The sequence below is a fragment of the Theobroma cacao genome, chromosome 1 (assembly GCF_000208745.1).
Source record: "Theobroma cacao cultivar B97-61/B2 chromosome 1, Criollo_cocoa_genome_V2, whole genome shotgun sequence".
NCBI lineage: Eukaryota > Viridiplantae > Streptophyta > Magnoliopsida > Malvales > Malvaceae > Theobroma > Theobroma cacao.
The window spans coordinates 7,260,161-7,278,443 of NC_030850.1; the positions used below are offsets into that span (position 1 = coordinate 7,260,161).

Below are 18,283 nucleotides of genomic sequence, written 5' to 3' on the forward strand. Positions count from 1 at the left end.
AAAAAATTAAAAATTATTTTGACGAACTTTAATTTATCTAAGAATTCCATTGATTTTTGAGCTAGCCTCCTCCATTCCTCATAAAGCTTCCTAGCACAAGTATCATCGTCTTACCATACCACCTCAAAATGAAACCACCTTCTCCAATTAACTGTTTTTAGTGAAATAAATCAATTCGTAGAGCCAAATGATCTGATGCCCCTACAACTTTATTAAAGACCACAACTCAAGGAAATTTATTGCACCACCCATCAGTTGCAAAGGCTCGATCCAGACGACATCTAACATGACCTTCTTCCTATTAATTATTCCATCATGTAAATTGGGTCCCTTATAACCCAAATCTCTCCACCCGCAATCATCACAGATATTTCTAAATGCTTCCATTCTAGCATTACTTCTCTTTGGTCTCCCTTTTTTCTCACTTGTAAACAGTATTTCATTTAAGTCCCCAAAAAAGAGCCATGCTAACTGTGACTGAACTTTTAGTGTGCGAATCAACTCTTAGTTGATAAATCTATCTGTATTATTCGGATTCCCATAAAACCCTGTCAGTCTCCACGTTTCTCCTTTCGAACTTACCTCCGCATCAACAAGATTTATCAAGAATGATTTCACATCTAACGAAATTTCAATTTTCCATAATAGTGCTAAACCATCTTCCTATCAATAGAATCAACAGCCAAACAATTATCAAAACCAAACAACAATTGTAGTCTCTCCATTTCAAATTTGTATTTCTAAGTTTCTATTTTTCTTAATGTTACAAGTAAGGGTGAGTTAAAGTGGACCAGACCGAATGACTCAATCGATTAGATGAAATTCGAGTAAAACAATTTGATTTATTTGATTGTTTAGTTCAAAAAGTTTGGTGTTATCAGTTTATTTAGTTGATTTTTGAGTAGGAAAATTATGATACCAAACTTAATATTATATATATTATATTTATATAAAATATATATTTTATAATGTTGAATGTTATGATTTAAGTATGTTTAATTATAAATGAAATTTATAAATTTCAATATTGAATTTGTAAAAAATAAAAGTGACAGAATTTCAATTATTTTGATTCATAATCAAATCGATTGAACAATTTTAATTTCTGATTAGTTTGATTGGTTTTTCAAAAAATTTCACTCTATTTGATTCTCAATTATAATAGTCTGAATCGACTATTTGCTCACTTCTAATTACAAAGAATATCCTTTTATGTTTTTCCAAAAATTTGATTAAAAAATATGACAAATCTTGGGAGAAGAGGGTGTGTTAAAAAGAGTTAACGGTAATCAATCAAAACTCTTTGGTTTTTTTCAGAACCAAACTATTTTTTTATAATAAACTTGTAAATTTTAGTTTCTTTCATGACCAATACGATGCAGTTTTACCAATTTTGTAACTTGTCACAGGGACAGCACGTGACATTTTTTTTTTGAAGAACACGTGACTCTTTTATGTTGCCTGTTGAGTCCGATAACTTGAATTCAGCTGAAACTACAGGCCTCAAAACCAAAAGCAGTGTCCCTTAAACCCTGGCGCAGCCATAGAAGGGTTTTGATACTTTTAGCCACGCTCCTGCTTGAAAGCAGAAAAATATCTGTCACTAATGGAGGCTAGTTTAGGGGAAATCCCCTTTGGTCTCGATTTTCATCCTTCAAAAGAACTCGTCGCTGTTTCTCTCATCACCGGCGACCTTCACCTGTAAGTCCCCCCCTTTTTCTTTTGTTTCTTTTCAATTTTTCCACCGCTTTATGTAATAATTCAAATTAAATTATCTATTGATTAAGACTTCGTATTTTACAGATACAAATATAATACCGATGATTCCTCGCTACAAAGGTCCAAATTTTAAGTTTTATCTTTTCTTTTTAAATAATTTCCATCTCTTACCGTAAATAATTTAATATATGAATGAAATTGACTGGCGGTGAATTTTCTAAAAAAGTTTCTTTGGTTTTTTTGTTGTTAAGATCGTTGGATGTTCATGCACATACTGAGTCGTGTAGAACAGTTCGGTTTATTAATGGTGGACAAGGTAAAGCATTTTCTTTTTCATCAACATTTCTCTCCACGGATTGTATCTAATGATAGTTGATTGTGTCTTCGAGTTCAGCCGTGGCGACAGGTTCAAAAGATTGCTCTATTTTGGCCACAGATGTTGAAACTGGATCAGTAATTGCTCGTCTTGAAAATGCTCATGAGTGGGTTCTCACTGCTTTTCTGGGTTTTTTTTTTTCTTAATTCCTGTAATTAGTTGTTGAAATACGAGTTTATTTGGTTGTGTAGGAATGCCATCAATAGTTTGATCAACCTTACAGAGTCAACTGTCGCCTCTGGAGATGATGAAGGCTGTATTAAGGTTTCTTTTTACTTGATTTTGTGAATTTTATGTGGTTCAAATGGCATGTTTAATCTGTGCTTATCTGCTTCTTTTTTGCAGGTATGGGATACCAGGCAACGTTCCTGTTCTGGTTCTTTTAATGCTCATGAAGACTATATTTCAGATATGAATTTTGTATCTGATTCCATGAAATTGCTAACAACAAGGTATCTTGCTTTGTAATTATTTTGAATATTCACCATTTCAGTACTTCAGTGATATCTTCCAAAACTTATATCTGATTTAGCTCAATTGCTGATTATAGGAAACTTCTTTTTTCTTTGTTTACATGCAAGAGTAAATATGCTAAAAAATGCCAAATTTTCAAATTTATGTGTAGCTTAAAAAGATGCTTAAAAGAAATGAGTTTCTTTTGATATTGGGAAGATTTTTGTCCACAAAGAAAGGGAAAACAAGATGGTAATATTATATTTTGTCTATTCTGATTCCTTCTTTCATTGCATTCATAGCTTCTTTTGCAATAAACCTGGTTGTGTGCCCATGCATGTTCACATGCACTCGATAGAATTTTTTTCATTTGCCTTGTTTTGGTTGTTCCTAGCCCTTCCTTTCTCTCTGTCTCTCTCTCTATATCTCTCTTTTTCCCTGAATGTTCTTCCTAATGAATTTTTATGTGAGGCTCTAATAAATTTTTATTTTTCATTCGTAAGTGGAGATGGGACTCTATCCGTTTGCAATCTTCGCACATATAAAGTAAGCTCTTCCTTGTAACCTTTCTAAAATGATTGATGCATCTGATTGTAGAACCTTTTTAGTAGACTGTGCTTCTTATAGATTTTCACCATCTAAAATTGATTGATTTCTTTGTTAACTATAGGTCCAAACACACTCTGAGTTTTCTGAAGATGAGCTTACTTCTGTTACCGTAATGAAGGTATATACATCTAATTGCTGAATAATTGGATTCTATGGTTTCCTCTGATGTACTTTTGGGCAAACCTCTCTAAAAGCCACTATGCCTTTACTAAATTTGCATTTTAACCATTTTACTTCTATTTGTTTAAATTAAGCCATCACTCTTTCATAATTGGGTCAATAAAGCTGCTTGGATAACAGAATCTATTAAGCTCTGTCAAATATGATGTCGTGGATAAAAAATGCCATTTAACTAGAAACATGGGCAGGGAAAAAAACCATTTGGCAGGTGATGTGTCAAATGGGACATGATTTTTCAGAGGCATAAGAGTTACAATGTTTGAAATAGATTTTTAAAAAAATTTTATTCTTGTTTTTCTTTGATAGTCTGTTTTTTAAGTAATATTGTTTAATCATATATAAACCTAATTTTTTTCATTTAATCATAGTTAAATGGAATGAAATGGCCTAATAACTAAGTCTACTCTACTCTAATCTAATATAGACTAAAGGATTGGATTGAATTAAAAAAAATAGTTTCATAAGAAAAAGGCTGGAAAATGGAGAAAGGGAGGAAGAGGTGGAGGGCTGCAAGGGAGAAGAGGGAGGAGCAGGTGGAGAGTGGCTGGTTCTGGACCCATGAGATCTGGCAGGATCTTGCAATATTGAGGTCTTGAAATGATCTACTTTTCTCTCTTGCTGATGAGGAAGTGTGATGCCTTTGAGAAAGTGGAACGTCAAGCCACCCACCTAAGCAAACCAAAACTACGCATCACCAGAAACAACATATTAAGCATGGCAAAAATATAAATTTTTGGATCATCGAAACTATATAGAATCCAGAGGATTCCTGGAAGGTAAGAAGCTATTTGTTAATCTTCAAGAATGTTCCCAATGAGATGCAGTGGGATTTGGGTTAGATCTTGCCAATTTTCGCCCATTTTAGGTATTGGTCATCAGATCCAGCGCCGGCCCTCCTATCTCCCCCTTCCTCCTTTTATCTCATAGGTCGTTCTCCCCCTTCCCTCTTTTCTCTCATGTCTCCTCTCTGTTTCTTTCTTTTCTATCATTTTTCTTTTTGCTTTTTTTAAAAAAAAATTTAATTAGTTTTTTTTCTTAATGTTGCTTAGGTTAGATATACCTGTTAAGCCATTTTAATGAAGTTTACATTAAGATTGTTATGTACTATTTGAAACCATATATAATTTTAATTTATATGCATCTTTTTTTAATCATGTCATCTATCGATCGATTTATTTTATCTGCACCATGAAACTTAATTGAGAGTTAATGTTTTTGTTTGTGTGGCTTAATTGACTCGTATATAAAAGGGCAATGGCTTAAATAAAAGAAATATAACTAGGGTGGCTGAATTGTTTATTAGTGAAAGTAGAGTGGCTTTTGGAGGGGTTTGGCATATACTTTTCATTGGGAATATATCTAGAGCATATTATGGTGCCATAGTTTCGAATGTTAAGGTATTGGCTTTGCGTACATTTTCCTACTCTGATTAACATTGAAGGATAAATTGTACTTTGCATGGCATCCTAATTTATGCTGACCATTGGCATAGATTTTATGACAATTAAGTTGCAAAGATGACATGATCCTTTTTCGCACCTGCTCTTTTTTTTTTTTTTTGAGAGGATTACGATTCAGTAAGGTGGATACAAAATAAAATGTAGATTACAGTTGTGATGTATCCATTTCTGTGATTCTTTTGGTCGTTCAAGTCCTTCTCTGAAGACAGGAGAGAAGCTGTTTCCTTTCTTAGAAAAATTATTTGTCCTTTAAGTCATCAGAAGTATGCGTCATGGTATTTGCTGTTAAAGAGCAAAATAAATGAAATCTTTGTGACATCTATGGTTTTAATGGGAGTTAGAAGATAGTTTTCATAACCTAGCTTTGCTTTCTTGGCCTTACTGTATCCTAATATGCCTTATGTTATGTTTGTCAGAATGGTCGGAAAGTTATTTGTGGATCGCAAAGTGGAACTTTGCTGTTATATTCGTGGGGGTTTTTTAAGGACTGCAGGTATTGTGCTTTGAAAATCATCATAGTTCATTTTTCTGAAGTTTGGAAGTTGTAAATCCTCCACGACTGGGACTATCTCTCTTTTTCTCTCTCAATTATTGATGTTTCACCTGGTGTTGTGCCCTGACTGTTTCATTTGGTTGTCTAGCGATCGCTTTGTTGATCTGTCTCCAAATTCTGTTGAGGCTTTGCTGAAAGTAAGCTGGTTTCCTAATTGTTATAGTTTCAGAAACTAGGTTATCAAACAATCAACAAACATTTTTTGTTAAATATTTGTAAATTCTTGTGTTAGCTTGATGAAGATAGACTCATTGCAGGATCTGAGAATGGACTCATCAGGTGAGACTATGAGCACAAAAGGGGACATTTATTTGGTTGTTGATTTTCATCTTACCATTGCCTGCCTACTCTAACTTTTATTTACAATTCCTTGAATTTTTCTCCAGCCTAGTAGGCATATTGCCCAACAGAATCATACAACCAATTGCAGAGCATTCAGATTATCCAGTTGAGGGCCTTGGTATTGTATTTCTTTCCTATTTTGAGATCAAAGTTTATTGTCAACAATGTCCACTTTGAGGGAGAATTAATAGGATTTTTTTGGCGTAGCTAATTTCCACGAAGGCTCCTTTTAGTTTGCCGCTTTCATCACCTACTTTTGCTTTCAAAAGCAAAAGTAATGTTTTGATGCAAAAGCAAATTTAATATTTTAAAATTTGACAAAGAAAAGCATCATTTTACTTTTATGTGCAACCTTTATGTTAAGATGAATGCTTTTTTAAACTATTTACTTGCTTTTAATTATATGTGAATTTGTTTTGTTTGCATCTGCTTTATCATAAAAAACTAAGAAAAAGGCAAACGTTTGGAAGCCAGTTACAGAAGTGACAAGAAAACAGAGCCTATGCTGGTTATGCTTGTAGGACTTTTAATATTGGCATATTGTGTATGCTATTTAATGTGAATGGTCCATTGGTTATTTGTGGTGCTCTTACGAACAGCTGACTACCATTTTAGTTCCTAACTCAGATCTGTTCTTTTAATTTCGTGTTATTGCTCTCAAAAAAAGTTATTTCTTTATGTGCTTTGCCAAGCTGGACTTCTTGTTTTGTGATTGCTAAAAAAATCCTTGTTTAACAAATTTTTGTTTCTTGTTGTAGCTTTTTCTCATGATAGAAGGTTTCTTGGTAGTATATCACATGATCAGATGTTGAAGGTGCATTTTTCTCCCCCTTTGATTGCATTCTCTCTCTCTTCTCTCTCTCTTTATGATATTTCAATTGTGTGTTGTATGATATATAAGAAATTTATTTGTTGTAATCACAACTGTACAAATGATTGCATGTGTATGAGGACTTGTTATCTGGTAAAATCAAAAATTATTTGTGTAGGTTATTTGGTAACAATGGACAACCTGATGATTAGCAGTTGTAACAAAGTCATTTGGTAGATGCTTGGAATATGGGATAATTAGCTTCATTGATGAATGCTGCTTTTGATGAAGGTCTAATTAATTTTTTTTATTGCAGTTGTGGGATCTGGATGATATATTGCAAAGTTCTGAAAATACAGTTAAGGGTCAAGTTGGCACGTCAGACAGTGATAGTGATGGGATGGACGTGGATGATGATCCATCTCAATCTAAGAAAGGTATGCTAGTTCTCTTTCTGGCCTTAATTTAAGACTTCTGCCTAAATCACATGTCTCTGAACAGTATTACTAAACTAGTGAGACGTAATGTTGTATCACTGTGAACCTCGTAATGAAGCCATTTTATTCGAAAACTTCCATAGGAATGGTTTTGCTAAAGATGAATGATATGTGAAAATAGACCTTAAAGTATCACCTTAGAATGTTGAAATTCTTTATTCCAGTCAATTAAAGGTGGGTTCATGGCCTTCGTCAGCCAGCCATAGTGCACGGCTTTTCTTGTACCCAGAATTCCTAAAGTTGGCTTCTCTCTGCAATGAATGATTTTATGGGCTATGGCTTCGGTCTGAACTGTAACTTATGATTTCAAAATGCCATGTAGAATTCAATGGTCTTTCCAACTTTCCTCTCGTTAGATCTCCAGCTCTTTGACGAGTTTCGCTCAGTCATGTTATGAAGGAAAATTGCCAAGTATGTAATTTGGTTTTTATTATTTCATTGTTTTAATTTTGCCAGGGACCAAGGTGAAAAATGCAAATAAAGGAGCTGCTTTAGCAAGTTCAAATAACTTTTTCGCAGATCTTTAGGTGGATTGTTGCCATAGGTCTCTCAAGTATAGGTAACTTGCAATTTTGGACAAAGAAGTGTGCATATCTTGACTTGTGCAATTAATCTTGTTTTGATGTCGAGAGACCCTTTTACTCATTTGGTGTTGTATTGTAGAGGCAAATTTATTTAATCTTCTTTGAGAAGATTGGAAGAGTAAATTTTATTGAATGAAACATCATTCTGTATTGCTTCAGTGAACGGAAGAAGTTAACACGGTAAGCAGCCATGGGTTAATTTGAAAATATTCTAAAAGAGATGGTAGAGTGTGAAATTTTTTCTTTTTGCCCACCTCATCACATTTTTTTTATCCTCCAATCTTCCTATACATTTTACAATTTTCACTTTCAAATTATAAATTTAATATTATATTTTACGTTAATATACTCTCCATAGATATTTATTTATCACTTTAATATATAATACGTTTAAATATATTTTCTATAATAATGCCAAGGCAAATGGTGTAAAAATCTTGTGAAAATTATACCTATACCTATATATATATATATATATATTGTTTTTAATTAATTTTTTAACGAAGAAGACATTATCACTCGAATTTAACATTTTTATCTTAATTACATTTGCTTCTTACTATTGGAGCTAAGTCTAAGTTGATATTTTTTATATTTTCTAATTAAGTTTTAATTATATTGCATTTCAGCATTTAGCAATGCTAACTTCACGTTTATTTGCTCAAAAGTCGAATCTAAACTTTTTTTATAAAAAAAAATGATTATGTGATTTTATTTTTACTATTAATAATATGTTTTATCAATTACTAAAACCTTTTTTCTATTGGACTAAATTAATTTTAGAAAATTGATAAGCTTAGAAATTAAATTTTAAATGAAAAATCTTTAAAAAGAAAAAAGACAACCATTAAACTTAACAAGGTCATCGGTTTTCAAAATTAACAAAAAATAAAAATAAAATTAGTTACGAAAATTGAATAAAAAAAGATAGTTGTTCACGGTTTTTTTTGCTAAAATAACTTGTAATAACATTATTTTTATTTAAACAATCAACATAAAATAATATTGTTTGTGTCTAAAATAAGTTAAATAATAGTACTGATATTTTATTAGCCAATTTTTTTAATCTCTTAAAATTTCAAGTTGTCTAAACAATCTGCGGAAAGCAAATGCAGACCGTTGGATTAAAGGGCCAAAAGTCGATTCCGTGATTCCCCAAAAACCCGAAAAAAACCCTCCTCCCTCTTCGCTTTCGTTTAGCTCTTCCCTTTGTACACGCCGCTCTCAATCCCTTCCCCCTTTCTCCTCGGCAACTCAAACACTCCCCACCCTGATCATCTTTCTGGTATTTTTGTTCTTAATGAACACATTTATATCCGCATCTTCACCTTAAAGTTAACATTCTATTCCTTTTTTTTTTCTTTTAATTTTGGTTATAAACTCAAGCAAGTGAGAGTTTTATTTCAAATTTATTGTAATTTTTGTTAAGATCATCCTGGAGGCTTCATACTTATATTTTTACTAAAATTACGAGAATGTCTTTTTGTTTCTTTTCAGGAATTTGATCCAAAAACATGGCAAATTTTGCCAGAGCTGAGAATGCATTAAAACGAGCTGACGGTAATCGACCGAATTCTTAATTTATTAACTTTTTTTCTTACATTGTTTGCAATTTTAGTTTCTTTCTTGGGAAATTGTGAAATTAATTAATTTTGTTTATTTTTTATTGATGCAGAGTTGATAAATGTTGGGCAGAAGCAAGATGCGTTGCAAGCTCTTCATGATTTAATTACCTCGAAACGGTATCGAGCTTGGCAAAAAACACTCGAAAGAATTATGTTTAAATATGTAGAACTTTGTGTTGATATGCGAAAAGGTCGCTTTGCAAAGGATGGTTTGATTCAATACCGAATTGTATGTCAGCAAGTTAACGTTAGTTCATTAGAGGAAGTTATCAAACACTTCATGCATCTTTCCTCTGAGAAGGCTGAGCAGGCTCGTACTCAGGCAGAAGCCTTGGAAGAAGCTCTTGATGTAGATGACCTCGAGGCAGATAACAGACCTGAGGATTTGATGTTAAGTTATGTTAGTGGAGAGAAAGGAAAGGATAGGTCGGATCGAGAACTTGTTACACCTTGGTTCAAGTTTTTGTGGGAGACGTATAGAACTGTGCTTGAAATTTTGCGGAATAACTCAAAGTTGGAGGCTCTATATGCGGTATTGCAAACAATTATTGGACTTTTGATACAATTACTTATGTATATATCGCTGAGTTCTGACATCATGCTGATTTTTTTTATCTCTATATGTGTAACTGTGTAAAGGGTTCACTGGGGTTTGCTTGGATTTACCTAGAATATCATTGTTGGATGAGCTGAACTGTGTGATTGATTCAATACTTTGAACTAATGCATCAAGCATCATTTTTTTTTTTATAGTGGATGATGTAGGATTTTATCTGTTTCTGGATGAATTGCCAATACTTCCTTGATAGAGGGTGAAACAAACAAAGAATTGATGGGGCATTCTGATCTTGGCCTGTAGACATAATCTCTGCGGGCATACATCGAGAATTATATCTTGTTTCATCATTTACCTATGGAAAACTGCAATCTAACTTATGGTTCAGGGCCTTGAGGAATTTGTCTAGTTTATCTGATAATAATGACATGATGTGGTTTAAGCTTAACTATTGTTTACTGTTATGGATTGAAGTGGTAGAAATTTAATAAGCTTTACATGTCTTGTAGATGACAGCACACCGAGCATTCCAGTTTTGCAAACAGTATAAACGAACAACGGAGTTCCGGAGGTTGTGTGAGATTATAAGAAATCATTTAGCAAATCTTAACAAGTATAGAGATCAGAGGGACAGGCCTGACCTATCTGCGCCAGAGAGCTTGCATTTGTATCTTGATACAAGATTTGAGCAACTTAAGATAGCTACTGAACTCAAACTCTGGCAGGTCTCTGGATTGCTTTATCTTCAATTTTTGTTTATGTATAGTGGAATCGCATTCTGTTTTTGTCTTTTAATGGATTTCTTATGTGCTTCTAGTTACTGCTTACAGGAAGCTTTTCGATCTGTTGAAGACATTCATGGATTGATGTGCATGGTTAAGAAAACCCCCAAATCTTCATTGATGGTTGTTTATTATGCCAAGCTGACTGAAATCTTTTGGATTTCAGCTAGCCATCTCTATCATGCTTTTGCATGGTTTAAGCTTTTTACACTTCAAAAAAACTTCAATAAAAACTTAAGCCAGAAGGATTTGCAATTGATAGCATCGTCAGTTGTTTTGGCTGCTCTATCAGTGGCTCCTTACAATCAAACACGTGGAGCATCACACCTGAAGCATGAAAATGAGAAAGAGCATAGAATAAGGATGGCGAATCTTATAGGATTTAATCTTGATCCTAAAGTTGATAACAGAGAAGTGGTAGGTGTTGCGTTAAATATGACTTTTATTTCTATGTTAGCTTTAATGTTACTTTATCTTGATATTACATTTCATCTGACCTGTGTACTTCTTCCAGGTTTCAAGGTCATTGCTTCTCTCGGAACTGGTAAGTTAATAGTCATGAGTTGTTTGTTTTGTGCTTTTTTGGGTGAATTCTTTTTCAAAATGTTCTTTCTGCAAAGTATGGCAATATTTGAAGCTTGTTGGTTATTTGTTTTTATGATGTTTTTTAAATTGTTGACTGGTATATAGATCTAGCTCTATTTTCAAGTTATTAAAGCCTTAAATGAAGATTCTTTTTTTCCACTTTATTGCCACGAGACACTTAACCTTTGGTTCTGTTCATGAAGTCAGGCTGTCTTGATTATTATATTGTTTAACACTTTAGAAGCATTCAAATATGTGCCATAAGCATGCTTCAATGCTATTTTTTATTTCCCATTCTATGAGAATGTAAAAGTAGTGTTGGCTTTATGCTATCTCAAATTGTACTTTTCTAGATGTGTGAAGGTTAACACAATCTAATTTTTATTAGGTCTCAAAAGGTGTACTTAGTTGTGCAACTCAGGAAGTGAAAGATCTTTATCATCTTTTAGAGCATGAATTTCTGCCTCTGGATGCTGCATCGAAGATACAACCTTTGTTGACAAAAATCTCAAAACTTGGTGGAAAGCTGTCTTCTGCTTCATCTGTACCAGAAGTTCAACTCTCCCAATACATTCCTGCCCTTGAAAAACTTGCTACTTTGAGGTTGCTTCAGCAGGTGCAGTCGTGTTTGTTTGTTTTGTCTTATTTTATTATTTTCATTGCTCTTGTCATATGCTATACACTCTTTTGTCATTTATGTTTTTCTTTGTTTTTAAAAATTTCCCCTTGGCTACTCCAGGTGTCTCAGGTTTTTCAGACAATGAAAATGGAGAGCTTGTCTCAGATCATTCCCTTTTTTGATTTTTCAATGGTGGAAAAGATTTCTGTTGATGCTGTTAAACATAATTTTATTGCTATGAAATTTGATCATATGAAGGGCATTGTGGTGTTTGGTAATATGGTAAGATAATATCTTGGGCATATTATAATTTTGTCTCTGTGATATTTTTATGTACTAGAAGCAGATTTTTTCATGGATATGAGCACAACAGAGAATGCAATCATTCTGTTCATCATTTTGACTTTTTCAGGGTCTTGAATCTGATGGGCTGAGGGTTCACTTGACTAATTTTGCTGAATCTTTGAATAAAGCAAGAGCCATGATACACCCCCCTGTGGAGAAAGCATCAAAACTAGCTGAAATCTTGCCAGGCTTGGGCGAGGTTGTAGATAAGGAACACAAAAGGCTTCTTGCTCGAAAATCAATCATTGAGAAAAGAAAGGAAGAACAAGAACGGCAACTGTTGGAAATGGTAGGAAGTATGGATTTATCATTTTTCAAAATTCTAATAGTTTTAATGTTTTCTCCTCATTTTGATCTCTAGGAACGAGAGGAGGAGTCAAGGAGGTTGAAAATGCAGAAGATAACTGAGGAAGCAGAACAGAAGAGGCTTGCTGCTGAGTTTGAGCAACGGAGAGCGGAAAGGATTCGTCAGGAAATAGAGGAGCGGGAGCTTGAAGAAGCACAGGCACTACTGGAGGAAACTGAGAAGCGTATAAGAAAGGGTGGGAAGAAGAAATCGATTTTAGAAGGGGTGAGTGCACATTTGTTTCATTTAGATTTTGCTTTCATCTAGAAGGGTCATTTTTGACATTGCATGTGGGTGTAGGAGAAATTGACAAAGCAAGTCTTGATGGAGCGGGCCATGACTGAGCAGCTCAAGGAGAGACAGGAGATGGAGAAGAAACTGCACAAACTTGCTAAAACAATGGACTATTTGGAAAGGGCAAAGAGAGAGGAGGCAGCTCCCTTGATTGAAGCTGCTTTTCAACAACAACTAGTGGAAGAGAGAGTGCTTCATGAACGTGAGCAACAGGTGAATTATTGAATTGTCCTCTTGTTATTGCATCCTTTTTGTGAATACGTGTGTGTATATATATATACTTGTTTCAAAACTTTCCTTTCATGTCACCTTATTTCAACATGACAGTGACCATTACATGTTTGTCTCTATGTAGACTGCTGCTCTTCCCTTGTTTTACATTGTCAGGATTCTGCTGTGTATGAAATGATTTTGATGTCTTTATGGATCTTAGTTTGTTGTTTTCTTGATTTTGTATTTTATAATAGTGACTGTAATTCTCAATCCTGTCTTGCAGTTGGAAGTTGAGCTGAGCAGACAGCATCATGATGGGGATCTGAGAGAGAAGAACAGGCTAGCACGTATGATGGACAATAAGGTTAGTGGCAATTTAGTGTTCATCTTTGCGCTGGGAACTGTACTTGCCAGAGATTTACTGCTACCTGTAACATTCTCTTGCAGAGATGGCATGCCATCTGACAAACTAATTTGGTTTTGTTGTTTTACCATAGATAATATTCCAGGAAAGAGTGATGAGTTGTCGGCAGGTCGAGTTTGACCGACGGAGAGAAGAGAGGGAGGAGAGAATCAGTCAAATAATTCAGGCACGGAAGAAGGAAAGGGAGTTTAAGAGAAAGAAAATATTCTATGTGAGGTCTGAAGAGGAGAGACTGAGAAAGCTACACGAAGAGGAAGAAGCTCGTAAACTTGAAGGTGTGTGCCTGTGTGTGTATTGATCATGTTTTTGTATTGCCTTTACCTTATAGAGAAATTTTTTTAATACTTTGCTTTATTTATTGCCATTTTGAACCTTTGCAGAGGCAGAAAGACGAAGGAAAGAAGAAGCTGAACGCAAGGCAAAATTGGATGAGATTGCTGAAAAGCAGAGGCAGAGAGAACGAGAATTGGAAGAAAAGGAAAGGCTGAGAAGGGAAGCTCTTTTAGGAAGATCAACTGAGGGGCTCTCCAGGCCTTCTGAGCTTCCTGCTGGGTCCCACCCATCTGAACCTGGAGCTGCTGCTGCACCCACCACTGGGAAATATGTGCCTAGGTTCAAGCGAGAGAGAGCCGTAGGCTCTGGACAAGCCCCACCTTCAGAATCTGATCACTGGGGTAGTGGCAGTCAGGCCCCACCTTCACAATCTGATCGCTGGGGTAGTGGCAGCAGGGCACCACCTCAGGATCCTGAACGTGTAGGCAGTGGTGCTAGCAGGCCCCTCCCTCATGATTCCGATCGTATGGGTGGTAGCAGGGCTCCTCAGGAGCCTGATAAATGGGGTGGTAATAGCAGCAAGACGGAACCCTGGCGACCATCAAGGGCCAGGAACCCACCACGTGGTTGATCTGTCTGCTGCTTCTTATGAGTTTTGTGCCAAACCATTCATTCCTTTTTGGCGATACATGCTTAAGTATCTGTGGCAACTTGAGGAAGAATTTATATTAATTGAGGATTTGAAGACCTGGTAGTGTTTAATTGTTTATTTTTCTTTTTAACTTCTCTTTTTGTATGGCAAGCCCAAGGAACATTTGTTGTATGGACTTCGAGAATTTACAGGAGTGGGATTGTTTCTTCTCCCCTGGAGTTTTGAAGTTGCAATGTTGCATGGTAACTGTTTTACGTTCGAGTGTTGCGCCTAGTAGAATTTTGCTGCAGAGGCTATTCGTGCCCTTTGCCTTGTTTTTCCGTGCCCTCTTCTTAAATTAAGTTGCCGACTAAGTGATTAAAATGATTGAAGAAGATCCTTGACTCTGCTATTGAAGCGTTATGGACAAAGTTATGGACCATTTTATACTGTAAACAGTCCTTGTGAACCAGGGATTTTGACTTGGCTCATCTTTCCAAAGGTTTAATGAGTTCAGGTTTTCTGTCCTCAGTTAGACATGAGAAAGGAAAAAAGCAGAAGGTGGAGACTTGCCAAGATAAGTAGTTGGGCTCTTCCCTCTCCAACATCTTTATGGACCATTTTATTTTATTTTATAGTGTATGAAGATTAAGGCTTTGCTTGATAGGAACAAAAGGAGAAATTGGCAGGAAGGATTATTTCCTCGTTTATGGCTACGTTCTAAATATATTGTTGGTCCCATGTACTTCCATGTTTATTGTAGTGATTACTGAATATTGTTCTAATATTAACCTATAACAATGCAATGAAAACTCTGTAACTAAAAACTAAATGTTTGTTTTAGAAAAAATGAAGTTTGGTATATTTATTTATGAATTTAAACTACTTTTTCTGTCTTTTACTATTATTATTATTATTATTATTATTTACCTTGCATTCTTGATATTTTAAAATTATGTTTTTTCTTTTACTTATCTTCCTGTGTATAAATCTGAACTTACAAAGTTTTAAATTTAAAAAATGATGAAATTAATTATTATGTTAATGTTATAATATTTTAAATTTAATTTTAATAATTTAAATATTTTAGTTTAAATGTTCCCTTATTTAGGATTGATTTTAGAATTAATATTTCATTTTTTGAGGTTTCGATCATAAAAGCAGGGCAAGGTAGTTGTCTTTTGGGGAGTTTGGAGTTTATAAATTTATAAATGAAAACTTAAGCTAAATGTAAGACAAGTTGAATGCAAATAAATTTCTTTGAGATTTGAGTTGTTATTGGATTATTTATGAAAAGGAAATGTCACATTAATTTTGGATCTGTTTGTTTTGCACTAAAATATTTTTTGAAAAACGTTTTCATAACTTATACTATTAATTCCAAATATAAAACATTTTACGAGTCAAAAGGGTTAATCAGTGAAAATATCTTACGCCAATTTAACAAATATCTTAGTTAGATAGTGTTTAAGAAATATCAAGCAATAGACTCAGGAAATATTTTAAATAAGACTAAGTCAGATAAACCTTAAAAAAACTCAATCATTAGGATTATTTCAATTACTATAGGTTGAGAAGAAGAAAAATTAAGTAAGCCTACACCTTTGAAGACTATTTCAACTGCTACAAGTTGAGAAGAAAAAAAATTAAGTAAGCTTACGCGAAGGGTTTAACAAATATCTGAATCAGATAACGTTTAAGAAATATCAAGCAATATATTTAAAAAATATTCTAAATAAGACTAAGTCAGATAAATTTTAAAAAACTCAATCATTAAAACTATTTCAGCTACTGAGAAGAAAAAAAATTAAGCTAAGGTATAAAAAGTTCACTTATACTCGCCCACAAGAGAGAATTTGTATTTTTTTCAAGATCTGACCTAATCTTGTATGCGCGTGAGTTTTTTTTTTTTAATAAACTTATAATGAATTTTCATATATAAAGCACTCGCAGTTTTTGTACTTTGACAATGTGAAATGTTGAAATCTTATAAAATATATTATTTTTTTAATTATATATATATATATACATAAACAAAAAAACAAAGTAGAAACAACGAACTAGAAAGGTGCAGAAACGACATCCCGTATTTCTTGTAAATGCAGCTCCTCTAAATACTGCATGTCTTTGGGGTTCATCATCGTTCCTATATTATCTCTTGCCACGCTTACTACCGGCGCTAATCCCTGCAGTCCTTACCATTTAATATCAGTTTGCTAGTAAGTATCCATCTCTGTATATGCAGACTTAATGTTTAACATGCTATAAAATCCAATTTAGCTTCATGCTAAATCAACTGGTAATAATATATCTTTACCTCAGTGAAAATACTCATGGCTTCTTCTATGGTCCTCGTCCTCACCACATACATGGCAGCCTCCTGCAACACCAAACTCAATCCAATGAACGAAACCCAGAAAAACAAAAAGGAAATATATACATCCGAACAGACCAGTATTAATTTTCAGAGAAAAGAAAACCAAGTAAACCAAAAACAATCAGATAAAACCTACTCTTGCACATTGGATTTCATTAATGTTAAGAGTCCTTGGCTCACTTTCTATGGAAGATTTTCTATCAATCCTTAACGCTGATTTCGCTTCCATTATTGAGAGAGAGAAAGAGAAAGAGACACAAATCTCAAAAACCAAAAAAGAAAGAAGCTTTCTTTTGTGTAGTTTATGGGTAGGTTGTCTGAGGATGAGACAGATCACGAAAGGTTTTGTCGGGAGAGACCACGTAAAATGGAGCTAAACCTTAAATAGGGGGCTGGGATGTTGGTTAAGTGCACTACGTAATGTCACGTGGCAACGTTTTACCTTGTAGTATTCCAACAACGTGGCAACTGGCTTGATATGACATGTGGCGGCTGATAACATGGGGTATTGCAGAATGAAGAAACCTGCTGGTCATACATCACCATAGATCTTTCCCCAAATGGGGAAAAGAAAATCTTGAGGCGCTTCTGTTTCTTTGGTTGATTGCGTATCGTTGTTTGGCAGCAGTTGAACCAATGGGGGATTTCCACGAGTTGTTGGAGGTGAATTTTAACATGGTTGGATTGACCCAAAAGAGGAACACGTGGGTGGTTCGTGATGGGGATTTTGTCATCATGGGGTCCAGTTGATGTGTTTGAGGAGGCGGATGGAATTTGATGCACGTTGGTCACATTTGTGAGATATTTATTTTTGACTTTGAGGGACATACAAAGAATGGTGAGGGGAATTGGAGGACATGTCAAGTCCGTGACATTATTGATGTTTCACCAAATCTTTTGGTTCCTTACTTTATCGACGTTGCTCGATGGACTCATCTTTTTCACTCTGACCATAACCAATCGCCACGACCCAATCTGGAGCCACAAGAAGAGAACGAGCCAAAACCCAACTCGGCTTTCATAGGCAAGGGCCAGCAATTGGCCCGGGTTGGGCCGTTAGGGCCTTAAACTAGGCCATGCGAGCCACGGAAGATGTAGCGACCTTGCCTGCCACTATTCTTAAATCGGTTGAGCCAAGATGTAGCGACCTCGGGCTAGGCTTCAAGCAAGGTAGTAATTGGGCTCAACCAGCTAGGAAGGAGTAGGAGAAAAAATTAAAAAAAAAAAAACAAAAGACAAAATAGGTGCTGATATATCATATTGGAAAAAAATTAAAAAAAAATCCAATTTATACCATTTTAATACATTGAGGATTCAATCAGAAGAATTTAAAGAATATGAATTAAAATAAGAGTAATAAAAACAAAAAGAACATGCTATGGACTTGTTAGATTCTTTGTTTGTTTGTTTGTACTACATGAATGTGAACTTTGTCGGTCTCGCTTCATATATTTCTGTCTCTTCCCTAGTCATAGCTAACCGGCTTTGGTTTGTAGGGTGAGGTGAAAACAATGGAAAGGGGTGGGTAAATAAATGAAAAAGAAAATGATTTTTATTAGTATTCGGTGACAGACAAAAGTGAAAAGAAACAAGATACGAAAGATTAACAAATTTCTATCAAGCCCTAAT

The 18,283-nt window shown here is 34.6% G+C and overlaps 3 protein-coding genes across 4 annotated transcripts; 2 read left to right on the top strand and 1 right to left on the bottom strand.

Annotated features, from left to right (window-relative positions):
- On the top strand, positions 1,469-7,791 carry LOC18611850 (WD repeat-containing protein 55). The gene is made up of 15 exons (XM_018114344.1): positions 1,469-1,701; positions 1,804-1,839; positions 1,971-2,035; positions 2,114-2,201; positions 2,287-2,359; positions 2,441-2,547; positions 3,052-3,094; positions 3,219-3,275; positions 5,214-5,290; positions 5,439-5,487; positions 5,583-5,629; positions 5,737-5,810; positions 6,451-6,506; positions 6,820-6,940; positions 7,457-7,791. Exons 1-15 carry the CDS (start codon positions 1,607-1,609, stop codon positions 7,525-7,527), a joined length of 1,059 nt encoding a protein of 352 aa, XP_017969833.1. The 5' UTR covers positions 1,469-1,606; the 3' UTR covers positions 7,528-7,791.
- On the top strand, positions 8,741-14,531 carry LOC18611851 (eukaryotic translation initiation factor 3 subunit A). Of its 2 annotated transcripts, none has more exons than XM_018129996.1 (14): positions 8,741-8,918; positions 9,082-9,144; positions 9,260-9,741; positions 10,275-10,490; positions 10,596-10,964; positions 11,062-11,091; positions 11,521-11,748; positions 11,872-12,033; positions 12,164-12,385; positions 12,458-12,667; positions 12,743-12,949; positions 13,233-13,313; positions 13,447-13,648; positions 13,754-14,531. In XM_018129996.1, exons 2-14 carry the CDS (start codon positions 9,099-9,101, stop codon positions 14,275-14,277), a joined length of 2,979 nt encoding a protein of 992 aa, XP_017985485.1. In that variant the 5' UTR covers positions 8,741-8,918; positions 9,082-9,098; the 3' UTR covers positions 14,278-14,531. The 2 variants fall into 2 exon arrangements, with proteins under 2 accessions (XP_017985485.1, XP_007048374.2); XM_007048312.2 differs by having other exon boundaries at positions 8,741-8,869.
- LOC18611852 lies at positions 16,303-16,998 on the bottom strand. Its single transcript, XM_007048318.2, has 3 exons — positions 16,791-16,998; positions 16,595-16,657; positions 16,303-16,463 (listed from the first exon to the last, which is right to left on the bottom strand). The coding sequence occupies exons 1-3, from the start codon at positions 16,881-16,883 to the stop codon at positions 16,338-16,340; spliced, it is 282 nt and encodes a 93-aa protein (XP_007048380.2). The 5' UTR covers positions 16,884-16,998; the 3' UTR covers positions 16,303-16,337.

Excerpts from the sequence above, each read along its gene's own strand:
- LOC18611850 (XM_018114344.1), top strand. The coding sequence starts at position 1,607 with ATGGAGGCTAGTTTAGGGGAAATCCCCTTTGGTCTCGATTTTCATCCT. Across the intron at positions 1,840-1,970 it reads GATGATTCCTCGCTACAAAG|ATCGTTGGATGTTCATGCAC; the intron begins GTCCAAATTTTA and ends TTTGTTGTTAAG. Across the intron at positions 2,360-2,440 it reads ATGATGAAGGCTGTATTAAG|GTATGGGATACCAGGCAACG; the intron begins GTTTCTTTTTAC and ends TCTTTTTTGCAG.
- LOC18611851 (XM_018129996.1), top strand. The coding sequence starts at position 9,099 with ATGGCAAATTTTGCCAGAGCTGAGAATGCATTAAAACGAGCTGACG. Across the intron at positions 11,092-11,520 it reads CATTGCTTCTCTCGGAACTG|GTCTCAAAAGGTGTACTTAG; the intron begins GTAAGTTAATAG and ends AATTTTTATTAG. Across the intron at positions 12,034-12,163 it reads TTGTGGTGTTTGGTAATATG|GGTCTTGAATCTGATGGGCT; the intron begins GTAAGATAATAT and ends TGACTTTTTCAG.
- LOC18611852 (XM_007048318.2), bottom strand. The coding sequence starts at position 16,883 with ATGGAAGCGAAATCAGCGTTAAGGATTGATAGAAAATCTTCCATAGAA. Across the intron at positions 16,658-16,790 it reads ATGAAATCCAATGTGCAAGA|GAGGCTGCCATGTATGTGGT; the intron begins GTAGGTTTTATC and ends TTGGTGTTGCAG. Across the intron at positions 16,464-16,594 it reads CCATGAGTATTTTCACTGAG|GGATTAGCGCCGGTAGTAAG; the intron begins GTAAAGATATAT and ends TAAGGACTGCAG.